Source organism: Camarhynchus parvulus, chromosome 1A, assembly GCF_901933205.1.
Source record: "Camarhynchus parvulus chromosome 1A, STF_HiC, whole genome shotgun sequence".
Lineage (NCBI taxonomy): Eukaryota > Metazoa > Chordata > Aves > Passeriformes > Thraupidae > Camarhynchus > Camarhynchus parvulus.
Genome location: NC_044586.1, coordinates 26,183,665 through 26,196,118, shown reverse-complemented (window position 1 = coordinate 26,196,118; position 12,454 = coordinate 26,183,665). Strand labels below are relative to the sequence as shown.

The following is a 12,454-nucleotide window of genomic DNA, read 5'->3' as shown; positions in this document are numbered from 1 at the left end:
TATTTATTATATTTAAATTAGCACAAGAAAATTCTAAATCGAGTCACAAAGTGCAAGTTTGTTTTTTAACAACACAGTTTTTCCCAAAGCAATTCCCAGCCTACAAATTACCATTATCACCTCTGCCTGTTACCAGGTTTAGTATTTTAAGTAAGACACAGTAAACAGACTGAAGACAGAGAGAGAGAGCTATTAGGACAAAAAAACAATTAAAACCTCTTTCTTCTACTACTCAACACTAGAAGCACTTAGGAAATACTTTCCTGTGTACAAGTCTCAATAACCTGCTTCTGTATATGCTGCCTCTTCTGGGAGAATGATCAAAGCCCCACACAGGGTTAGAAAAAGAATACATGGCCCTGTAGTATAGGAATTAGGGCATTCACCTCTGAAAGGGGAAACTTGGATGTTTTTCCTCCTCTAGAAATTAATTATTTCATACTGGTGAGTCACACTTAAATAGCAAGTGCATAAACAGGGATTCATGAACAGAGATTTCAACGACATTCCCTAATTTCTAATAGGGCCAGGTAATTTAAATAAGGCCACTTCAAATATGCAAGTTAACTAAGTGCACAGGTAATAGGTTGTGTCGTTTGTATCTTACAGTGCAACGATTTCAATTAAAAAAAAAAACAAACAGCACTTGTTCTAAGAAGGCTTTGGTATCCTGCTCACTTGACTATATTTGAAGCCTACAGGAGGATGGAGACACCTAAAGCAGAACAGTCACAATAGGAAAAAAAATCATTAAATCATGCTTATAGTGGAACTAGTCCAGCAATGGGGCCAAGGAAATTACAAAGTAGAGGATCTGTCACACAGGGAAGGGGCTGAGAGTGCTGTGATTGTTTAGCCCTGAGAATGCTTACAGGAGGGAGTGAAGAAGACTGAGCCAGACATTTCAACAGTGCCAGTGAAAAGACAGGAGGCAGTGCAAGAAATTCTGCCTAAGCATAAGGCAGTTTATTTTGGTTGGGTTTTTTCTTTTTTCTTTTTTGTGTGGAGGTAGGGTTTGATTGTTTGTTTTTAAATACTGTGAGACTGGTGAAAGTCTGGACCAGACTCACCCAAGAGGCTGTGGCATATCTGTTATTGGAGATACTCTAAACTCAACTGGAAAAGTCCTTGAGTAGCCTGCACTAATCAACTCCACTTCAACCTGGCTGGTGAGAGTAGACCAGAGGCCCCTTCCAATACCAAGTCTTTGAGCCTTTGTTCAATACATGACAAAATGTCTGTTGCAAGGATGAAAGAAGTAATGTAACCCCTATCACACTATATCACATATTCATTTATTATTAAAAAAAGGCTGAGAGAGCATGAAAAAGAGAAGGCTTTGGGGGTGACCTAATTGTTGCCTTCCTGTACCTTAAGGGAGCCCACAAAGAGACCTGGAGAGGATTTCTTCAAAATGTAACTTTTCCCTTGAATTAGCAGAGGCTCAGTCTGCCAGAGTGGGGAGGCAGTAACAACAGGTTGTAATTACTGACTGTAAGCACGCACAGCTCGCCTGCCTAATAAATCCTTCCTGCTGCAGATTCAAAACCCACTGACCTGCTTCCAACTTTTTTTACACACTTTCTACACTTTTACAATACCCACAGGAGTCATAGTCTACAGTTTAAGATGAGATGAAGTTATTATTAATTAAAGATAGAAAAGATTAAAATCCCCTACTGACTATCAACCCAAGCACGGCTCAGAACATAGATGTGGCTCAGACAGAAAGCCATGGGGTTGTGGGACAGATTGAAAAAAGTGCCAAACCCTGAACTCATGGCAGCCCAAGCAGTGAGCTGTTACTACTACTTACAAATAATTAAGTATATTTTGCTTAAAAGATAAATTAGATTTAATGCTTTATAACAGCATAGTAATTTTGATAGTTGTAGCTTCCTGAAACTGAAGATGTAAAGATGTAAGATAAAAACATTTTTATGAGCAATTTTCATGTGCCTCCTTCACTCTTTCAAAAAATATTTAAAAAGGCTGTATTGAAGTCTAACCATTTGGAGTACAAAATTCACATGTAGTTTTACAATCACTACAGTAGACAAAAGAATGGTATTTTTGGAATTCTTTGATTAATTTCTTCTTTTGCTTCAAAGGAATAGTAGGGTCATTGTCTATCTCTTGAACCAGTGCTAGAAGATACTGATTAGTTTGTTGCTTTTGATCTTCATATTCTTTAGCTGTAATGCGCTGACAGAAGGTGAAGCCTTTGTGAGAAATCAGAGGTTCAGATTAAGTTTCATACATCATGTAAAAGCCTTGTTTAAAAATATGATAAGAAACATAGGTATATTGATATTTTAGTTCAGATGTGATTACATCTACAAGTAATGTGAAACATACAGCACTCCATTGAGAATGGATAGAAATCTAAACATGAATTGCAAAAATGAAGTTGAAAAGCAGTGTTACAAGTACAGTATCTTAGAAGATTCTGTAGGGCAAAACAGGCCTACAAGACAAAGAACCAAGTTCTCACAGAGAAACCACAATGAAGAACATTACACAATAAGAATGGCTCCTTGCATTTGTCAGGATCCAAAGGTTCTCTGTGACTAAATCACATCTGTAGCAAGGCTCAGTACCTAATGCAAGTGAATACATACTTTGGAGAAATAGTTGCCTCTAAACCAGACTACAAAAATCAGGAACAGAATTTAGGAGCTTCTACGTGAGTAGACATCAGAGCATGGTTTGGGCACCAGAAGCAGAGGTGATGCAAGAGAGATACTTAACTCAGCACACCTTAGTTATTAAAAGGTGGTGAATCTCTGCAGTAAAGTACTGCCCTGCAAGGACTCAAGCCCCCTCACTTGGGCAGGTGAGTTCTGGCCTGAGGAAAGACAGGCATTCAGCTACTCCACAGACAGTTTTTCTCCCTATACATATTAGAGAGCAATTTGGTTGAACAAGTGTCAGTTGCCTAAAGGGGAAAGATTTCTTACCAATCCTTCTTTACAAACACCATCATCTTTAGGCTTCACATAGAGAGTAGTATTAACCTGAGCTGTCAGAGTTTTCATGTGGACCTGTCCCTTCCTTCTTCTAAAGTAAGTTTGTCAAACATCAATACTTTTGTGGTTTAATAGAATCAGATGAAGAAAAAAAGACAGCTCTTTCAAAAGGGAAGGCTTAACAATTGACAAAGAGATTAACTCTTAAAACTTCAGCATGGATCTTTAGCTCTGTGGTGTCAAGTGTCTTACTAGATTAAAACCAATTCCAGAGTTTCTCTTGCTGGTTTTAATCTTTTTTATTTCCAGCAGGCCTAAACATTACTTTCCTGCAATTGACAGACCCCTTTTCTTATTTGGGTCTCCCAGCCTTCCCTCCTGCTCCCACCTGGACTTAAGAAGTTCACCAGCTAAGAATGCTCAATAGCTCCTAGGAAAGGATTTGGAAAGAAAAGGGAAAATGACACCAGCATATGAGGTACACAGGAAAACAGGAATATGCCATGCCAGAGAGCTTACAATCAGATCAAAGTATTTCAACAAGTAGATGGAACCTATATGCATTTATAGATTGGAACCCCAAAACTTAGTAAGAAAAATGGAATATGGGGTTTCTGCTTCTGTTGTCTCTTCAGTGTGTCAATGGAGATCACACAGGCTCTGAAAATATTACAGACAGGCAGCTCTTCCCACTGCTGCTCATTTCTGTATTCTTTGGCTTCATAATATGTGATTCTCAGAACACTGAACCAGAAGGAATTTGGCCTCATTCCAGAATCCAACACAGATGGTAAAAGATTCTGTACCAAACTACTTCTCCAGCAGCTGCTGTATTATATGTAATACTACACAGCAAAATAACTTAGTGTAATTTGTTTCCCGAGGGGTTTCTCTTCAGTGTTTAAGCACACAATGCACTGGCAATAAAGGAGTCAAAGAAGATGAAGAGTCAGAGAGAAATTCAATTATTTAAGCCAACCCTTTTAATCAGTATTGGCAGCAAGGCAAGACAGAATGTTAGCTCAAAAGAAATAAGCTGAAAAGCATTAACCCCACATACAGAAGGGTAGTGTAGCCTAAAATGAAGGCATTTGACACTTGGTACTAAGCTCTTAAAAAACTTTATGCTTACCCAGAAAAAGGAGACAGTTCTTCAAAACACTTAACAGTCAAAACACTAAACAATCAAAGTCTGTACTCAAGGCATCTATCAGAACCTTGAACTACTGAATTCTGTGAGAATTTATAGGTGTCTTGTGGCAAAAATAAAAGAATACTGTTATTAAATACAAAGTCCTGACAAATTCCCAAACCAAATTAGAAGCAAATCACTTCAGGAAGCACATTTTGCACTACTATTTCCAGAAGAAATTATTTGGTAAAAAAAAAAAAGAAAAAATCATAGCAGATCCAAACTAGATTAATAGAATCCTTGCTCTCCAATATTCAGACCAGTTTTGCAGATAGCATATAATTTAGTGCATTAGCTACTAACCCCCCTAATGCATCACTTCCAACAAAGAAAAGAAGTCTACACACAATTATAGTCAACTGATTATACAATAATTTATATAAAAAATTTATTCCATCATCTACCTGAATTGATATCTGGATCTTGCCCTTCTAGCAAACTCTGAAGTCTCCTACTCGTTAGTTCCAGAAGAGTTAAAGGAGCCTGAAAATACAAACCAACAAAGAAAATATTACAAAAGCATTACTTCTATATTTTTATAATCTATAGCTTTCAGATAACCAATTAAAAAACACATAGTTAAATGCATAAGAATGTATAATCACATTTATTTAGGTACACATTCAAAGTCTCTCACAGAATTGCACTAGAATACATAGTTTTACTAAGATACATGTGTTTATTTCTGGTATTTCTGGCCAAAGAAATAGGAAGCAAAAAGTTCTGGATGCCATTTTCCATGGCAAAAACTGCAGTGTAAAACAAGCTGATTTCAGCTTTCACACAAGGTTCTCAATTGCAGCTGTCAGAGTGAACCACCATTCACTCACTGTCACTGCTGCACAGTTCTGGCCCTAACTCCAGTGGGGAAAAAAGGTGCAACCCTCATGTCAGAACGCTTAACACAAAAAGGAGGGATGGCTGTGTACTAACAAATATAAAACCCTCACTAACTACTTAATGCTTTCAAACAAAAATGGAGTCAATTAAAAAAAATAAAGCTCCCCCATGTCTCGACCTGAAGTCAGAAGTGGAAATCAATGTGTTGTATAAAAATAAAAACCAGTATTTTACTGAAACCAAATTTCTGCGAAGCTTATTTTTATAGGGTATTGTAAAGTTTCATCTTTTCATGTGTGACAATATGATGGGACATAAATTAAGATTATAAAAAGCCTGCATATTTACACAACTCATCAAGTTTAATAGAAAGGCTACTAGAATTTTATGGTTGTATTTGTTTTCTTCAATGCAGAAGTTAACATTCCAAAATGCTGAAGAATCTTTTAGAGGTGTCAAAGCTATACACATACACTGGGGTACAGCAGCATGCCATTTTTCTACCACTCAGAGTATGCCAGTGAACTTCTAAAGGAGACAGACATTGAGATACTTAAATATTTAGTAGGCATTCATTACCAACTAGGTACCAAAATGACTCTATAAAAATTATTAATATTTTAAATATTTAAAAATTATTAACATTTAAAATATTTTCCTAATAGAAACCATTCAAATACAAAGAGAGGATATAATTTATAAAGGATTGCAAAGCTCTCAAAAATCTGTCCTGTATAGTCTGGAATATCTTCTAACCCTGTTTGGCTGTACTATTAAACTGTAACAAATGGAACATGAAACGCAGTTCCTCAGACTTGCCATACTCAAAAAAAGGCAATTCATGGCATTTAACATTTAAAATGACAAAGCCAATGATGTAAGGAGAATGATACCTTGAAGAGCTCGGAGTGATTGTCCATGAGAAACTGAGTCAGCAGTTCTGCCTGTGGCTTTGACAGTGTCCTGTTTTGTAAGATGAACTTTGTACAAGTCTTGATGATCACAAATCTGTTCTCAAACTAGAAAAGTACCCGGATTTGGCATTAGATTGACACGGAGAGTGCTAGCAAAGACTAAGTACAACGGGATGCTATCACTGGGAAACAGATCACATGGAAAGGTTGTAAATGGAATACTTCTAACTAGACAAAAATTTTAGCTTTGCTATGACAAACTGCTATTTTTCACATTAAGCAGAACAGATACTTACTTGTTTTTGCAATCTGTAGCCCTCAGATTCTGATGCAATGGCTAGGAATGTAAGGAGCCTGTGAAGTTCTTCACTGATATTTGGTGCTAATAATTTTAAATAAAGTTGTAATGCCTCCAGAGCTTGATCTGTTTTTCCTTTTTCTGTCATGGAGTAAAACAGCATATCCAATGTTACTATTCATTTTCAGAGTCATGAATACTTATTTAAATCTCAATAATAATCTCAGTTTTGGGGGTGTTTCCTTCCAAACAAAATTTCATATTGTTCCAGTTACTAAAGGATTCTTTTCTCAATCCACAAGTTTTCCTTTTTCCTCCCCCACCAGTGGCAGGGTGGCAGCAGGCAGTGAGTGAGCAGCTTTATAGTACTTAGTTGGCAGCTGGGGTTAAGGAAAAACAACCCAATAGAACTGATGCAGCAGCAACAAAGCCTGTTTAGGTAGGAATTATCTTAAACTTGTATTTAAATGAAACCCCTCTGGTTTACTTGCATGCATACGATAAGAGGGTTCTTAATAGGCCCTTTCATAATCTTTAATAACTTCTATTACTAAAAAGGACCCTATGTCCATAACTTTAAAAACCTTATTCTGGTTAACAGGAAAAATTGTATAGCCATGATTTTAGTTTTATGTTATTACTTAGTAGTAGCAATAAGGCAAATTCTGACCTGGGGCAAGTAATTTTCACAAGGGGTGTAGTTACATACTGAGTTACCCACAGAGGTTGGTGAATCTCTATCCTTCCAGATTTTCAAAATTCAGTTGGACCAGGCCCTAAGCAAATTGATATAACTTTGAAATTTGTCCTTGTCTTGAGTAGAGCTTCATACTAGTGATCTTGAGCATTTCCTTCCAACCTAAAAAGTGCATCTGCAATGGCATTGCAAATGGTGTCATGATTCAGTCAATTGATACTTAGTGACTTCCTCTACACAGCTTTCATCTTTATTTTTTGTTCCAGGTTGCTCTTACCTATAAGTTCTATAATTCCTGAATGAACATCAAAATCCTGAGTGGCAAGCAGAGAGTCCTTCTTTTGACTGTAATACTTCATAATAACATCAAAAAGAATCTTCTTGTATGTATTCAGACTGCTGGGGTTGTTAGTGCTTTCAGGTAACTGCTGACTAACCATCACTAGGAATTGGTCAGGAAAATACTCCAAGCATTCAATTGCAGCATAGAGCCATCTGTCAAGCCTGTAGAAGGAAAAGGTTGTTTTAGTGCTTGCTTTAAAGTGCTCTACTCATTTTTATTCTCACAGATTCATAGAATATTCTGAATCAGAAGGGACACATAAGGATCGTTGCATCCATCTCTTAGGTAAATGGGATTGAATCTGTAACATTGGTGTAATTAGCACCATGCTCTAAACAACTGAGCTATCCCAGGGTCCATTTAATCCTTTAAAAGAAAACTAGATAGAAATAACCAGGCAGGTGTAGTCACATATATGAACCACAATGCTGAACTGGCTTATTAAGCAGTTTTTGTAACTTATTTCACTATAGCAGTTAAAGAACCTGCTCAAAGCAGGCAACCTCGATATTTTTATGATGTTAAAGGCAATACACCTGAGATAAAGCCAGATCAAAACAAGCTGCAATCATGCAGGAGTGTCACTGCCCCCAGGAATTCAGCTAGTATTTAAAAATCAAACACCACCCCCACCATTACTCCAACACACACATTGAGAACCCACCAGGGCTAACCAGGGTGAAAAAACCTGATCTTTACAGAAGAGAAAAAGACAGTTAGTTTGAAAAAAGAGGAAAATCAAACTTGGTTAAATCCCAGAGGAACACAGAAATAGTTTATTATATAACCTACTATAAAGGCATGAGTTTTCACAAGCATCTATTGTCTCTATATCTTAACTAAGGAAAGAAAATGTAACGTAATTATGCACCTAAAATTCAGGTGCATAATTTATTGTTGAAAGAAGCCAGAAGATCAGAGGAAAAAGTCTCAACCATTTCGTGCAGAAAGAATATAAAATCATAGAAATGTGTGGGGCAGAAGAACAATTACTTTTATCTGATTCTGGATGTAAAATAATTTGATCTGAACCAATGACAAGTTGCAAATATTATTTAAGATCCACGAAATCTTATTTTTATTATGGAGAACAGAAACAAAGATTGTGAAATTGAAGATAAAAACTGAATTAACTTGACAAAAATAGTAATTCCTAAGACACTCACATGAACCTTGACATATTCATTAGAAGTTTATGCAAGATAGAGATCAGCCTAAGTACACTAAACAGGAACACTACAAAAGTAAGAGAAGATTTAAGGAAAAGAACACTAACAACAAGCAGCCAGATTTATATTCTCATTATATAAGCATTCTTGAGTGCTACAACTTAGTTTCTCCTTTTCTCTTGCTAACAATAGATGCATTATTGACTTTGTATCTTCACACTACAGCCACCAGGAACTGTGACAAAGACTCAGAATAAAGTTTTCAAGTTATGATGTCTGTTACAGAGACCTAAGAGTAAAGAATCTGATCTAGAAACTAGGCATGTTTACAACATTCAAGGTTAAAGTTCTAATGTTTACTTGAAATGCTTAAATGTCCAACTGTTTAAACAGACACTTTTCGTGAAATCACTTAGCACTTCTGAAAAGAAGTCAATCACATTGCCACCCCTATTTACAAGTACACAAACATTACGATGTCCATTGTTCACTTAACACACATCTTTGATCAAGAATAAAATAAAGCCTTTACTAACAAATTAATTTAATAGATATGTAACTTACTCGGGCAAGTTTAAGCTACATGTAACCTCTCTGTCCAGGAAAGTATTTGAGATAATCATGTCTTCTTCTTTGCCAAACCTGTCTGATTTTGTCTTCACTGAAGACACCAAGATATCTTCTAGAAGGGGAACATCAATTAACTGCAGCAGTCGTAGCAGAGCTTGCTGTTTCCAGACATCTTCTATTACTGATACCATAAACAAACAAAAAACCCTCAGAAACAAGATCTTACGTAAACAACTAACCTTTGTTTTTACTCACTAAAGAATCTTTTAAGTGTTCAAAGAAAACATGGTAACAGCATAGTGTGAAGTTGCTGTGCTGGGTAAGAAGGAATCAAAATAGGAATGCTAAAAAAAATGTCTCCCCCATCATATTAGGATTCAGAATAAACTACTCTAATTAGTAGAAGAAAAAAAAGACAAGTGAAAAGCAAAGGAATCACATAATAAAGATAGTCTTAATCTTAAGACCTACTTCCTTGTGAAGTATTATTTTCATAAATAGCACCATTTTGCAAAAACATAACCCTGTTGTGTGTCCTTCTGTTTACAAGCCTTAACCCCTTTAAGGCTCATTTAGATATTTTGTTATTAGTGACTGGTTAAATTTAGGTCTCTGTGGAGCATTGTTGAACAGAAATGGGGCACTCACTATAAGATACAGTGAAGAACAATCAAGTTTTAAAAAGAAAAAATTCAATCCTCACCTCCTTTTGAAAGCAGGCGAGTCGGTTCATTAACCATGATCTTTGGAGGTAAAGATGCATGAACATGTATTGATTGAAGAAGCTCCTCAATCCTCTTTTTATCAGCTGCTTCCAATGCTAAGGGATTTGAAAGTGTTGTGCCACACTTTCTGCTTAGGGAGGGAAAAAAAAGATGTATAACAAATACTATTAGAACACATTTGGCTTTCTGTTACTTACTAAATTGCTCTCAAATCAGAATTTTAGGGCTTCGTTATATCTGGAGTCTATCCTGCTACTAGAATTCCTATCATCCACATCTGCTTTGTGGAAGGGGCAAGGATATTGATTCCAAATACCGTTTGCTAGTTCCACTTTGTTTATTGGCTTTCAGTAACTAGCTCATTCATGCTAAGTCTCAGATTTCAGCACAACTGATAGCAAAACCAAGTTATTCCTAGGCTTATGCTACTGTGCCAGACTCTATTCCAAATAACAAATGGCAGATCAAAATACTTTACCCAAAAATACCTGGAAGCATCTACATTTTAGACATAATGTTTCTCAAAACTGGCACATACTTATCAGAAGTCTCCAACACCTAGTTTAGTCAGACATAACTTCATTTAAAGGTAACCCTCCTTAACTTTTTAAAAAAAAAGAGAAAAATTGGAATAGTCCAGAATAACTCACTTGGAACATAGTTTTGTTTTCTGTTTGCAGATTTGCTCAGGAGACAAGTTTTCATTGTCCTTATTCTTTCTTGGAAGAAGAGGATCAAGACTGCTGTTTACAAACCTATAGAGACTAGTGTCTGTGTCTTCAAACTCTGTCTCCTTCCCATTCTTGAATAAGTAAAGCTTGGCTCCAACTGGCTCAAACACTTTGTGATCCATCAACGCTTGGCATACACGGACCCCCTTCAGCCGAGAAATGTCATTGCAGCTTAGGTACATGCTTTGCATAAGATGGCTCAGTACCACATCAACAGCATTGGAGCCGGTGAAACAGTTTCTGTATGTTTTCAGGTGTTGTCTACGTCTTTTGATTTCCACTTGATTGTGAAGGGCATGTATAATACTATTCCACAGCTGAGTTGCGTGAAAAGGACCATCGCAGTCTGCAAAATGTTTATATTAAGTTTTATAAATTTAAAACCTTTAATACTTAAAAAATACACTGATTTTAGTTTTATTTTTTTTAAATATTCAGAAATCAGCTGAATTTTACAAAGATAAAGATACTATTTCATGACTCAGTCCTTCTTGTAAGTTGACTCACACCCACTATGGTAGAGTCAAAAGAAGAGAACAAAAATCCACTAAAAACAGGTGACAAAGGTTTTTTGTCATTGTTATGACCGCACATACTGTATGTATGTGCTGTATACATACACATTAAATCATTAGAGAATCACAAAACAGCTGAGGCTTGCAGGGACTCTGGGGTTCATCTGGTTTAACCTCCCTGCACAAGCAAGGTCACCCAGAATCAGGTTTTGAATATCTCCAGAAGCCGAGTTGTCCACAAACGATATCACTTCTCTGGGTACCACTGAAGAGAGTCTGTGTGAAAAACGCCAATCACTTGTTTTTAAAATTTTAAAAGTTTAATAGTAATAAAATGGCTATAAAAATAGTAATACAATTAGAGTAACAATAATTTGGACAATTTGAATTAGGACAATATGAGACAATAGAGACAAAGAGCTATGGACGTCCGGGTACCTTTTTCTGGGCAGTAGGAGCCTGAAAAAGGACACCCGTTAACAAAGGATTAACCCTTAAAAACAACAGCCTGTTGCATATTCATACACTTCTTACATGATGCTTAAATTCAATTCAAATAATTCAAATACAAGATTCTGTCTGGTCATCTTCAACTTCTTCCTCTGAATCCTAACAGCGCCTTCGAGGCGAGAAGAAGTTCATTTCTTCTGATAAGAGGGCAATAAATTATTTTTCTCTGAAAGATTTAGGCGTCCTGTGGCTGCTATCTCGCTGTGAGTCCTTTCTTTACAAAAAGTATCCTACATAGCATAGTTTCTATTTTAACATTTTTTATAACCTAAAACTATATTTAACACACTACTTAAGAGAATTAATACAGCATTACTTTCTAACACAACACATATAATATTCATTTTAATATTTGCGAAAAGCCAATCATAAAATGCTTGCATTTTTCACAGTCTGCCTCCATCCTCTTTGCACTCTTGCAAAGACACCCCCAAGCTTTCTCTTCTCCCGGCGGAGCAGCCTCAGCGCTCTCAGCCCCTCTGGGGAAGATGCTCCGAAGCCCACAGTTGATGCTCACACATGGCGCCCAGCTCAGCAGACGACAAACAAAAGTGTTTGCAGTGCATTAACCGCGCCTGGCACCCAGCCCAGCTCTACCAGCGGCGTCCCCCATATGCTCAGCTCCAGGGGCACGGCCGGAGGAAGCTCCTCTCCCCCCCGTCCAGCTGCCGCCCCCTCCCGCGGCACCGGCAGCCGGGGGTGCCAACACAAACAACGGGGAAACGCCGGCCCCTCGCAGCCCGCTCCGCTCCCTGGCCCCCCCAGCACTGCGGCGGACAGACGAGGATGACGCTCTTCGCCCACCTCGGCGCCGCCCGCTCCCGCGCCGCGGCTGCAACTCGCTCTGGCTGCGGATTCTCCTGAAGCGCGGAGTCAAATACCCCGCCATGGCCACGGCCGGGCCGCTGGCGGAAGCCGGCAGAGCGCATCACTTCCCGCCCGCCGCCTCCGGCCGCGCCCAGCACCGCCCCTGCGGGTCGG

At 37.8% G+C, this 12,454-nt stretch overlaps 1 protein-coding gene across 3 annotated transcripts; it reads right to left on the bottom strand.

The window, feature by feature from the left end:
- Positions 1-12,374, bottom strand: DEPDC4 (DEP domain containing 4). Of its 3 annotated transcripts, none has more exons than XM_030961038.1 (9): positions 12,278-12,374; positions 10,368-10,794; positions 9,696-9,844; positions 8,987-9,173; positions 7,188-7,414; positions 6,212-6,354; positions 5,895-6,020; positions 4,566-4,644; positions 1-2,222 (listed from the first exon to the last, which is right to left on the bottom strand). In XM_030961038.1, exons 1-9 carry the CDS (start codon positions 12,360-12,362, stop codon positions 2,005-2,007), a joined length of 1,641 nt encoding a protein of 546 aa, XP_030816898.1. In that variant the 5' UTR covers positions 12,363-12,374; the 3' UTR covers positions 1-2,004. The 3 variants fall into 3 exon arrangements, with proteins under 3 accessions (XP_030816898.1, XP_030816899.1, XP_030816900.1); XM_030961039.1 differs by having other exon boundaries at positions 10,473-10,794; XM_030961040.1 differs by lacking the exon at positions 5,895-6,020.
- Positions 12,375-12,454: the final 80 nt, after the last annotated feature.

What these genes read in the sequence shown, in the direction of transcription:
- DEPDC4 (XM_030961038.1), bottom strand. Translation starts at nt 12,362, where the DNA reads ATGGCGGGGTATTTGACTCCGCGCTTCAGGAGAATCCGCAGCCAGAGC. An exon ending in TGTAGCTTAAACTTGCCCGA is followed by an intron (nt 7,415 to 8,986) that starts GTAAGTTACATA and finishes TTCCTTCTACAG; the next exon opens with GCTTGACAGATGGCTCTATG. An exon ending in AGATCCAGATATCAATTCAG is followed by an intron (nt 2,223 to 4,565) that starts GTAGATGATGGA and finishes TTTCTCACAAAG; the next exon opens with GCTTCACCTTCTGTCAGCGC.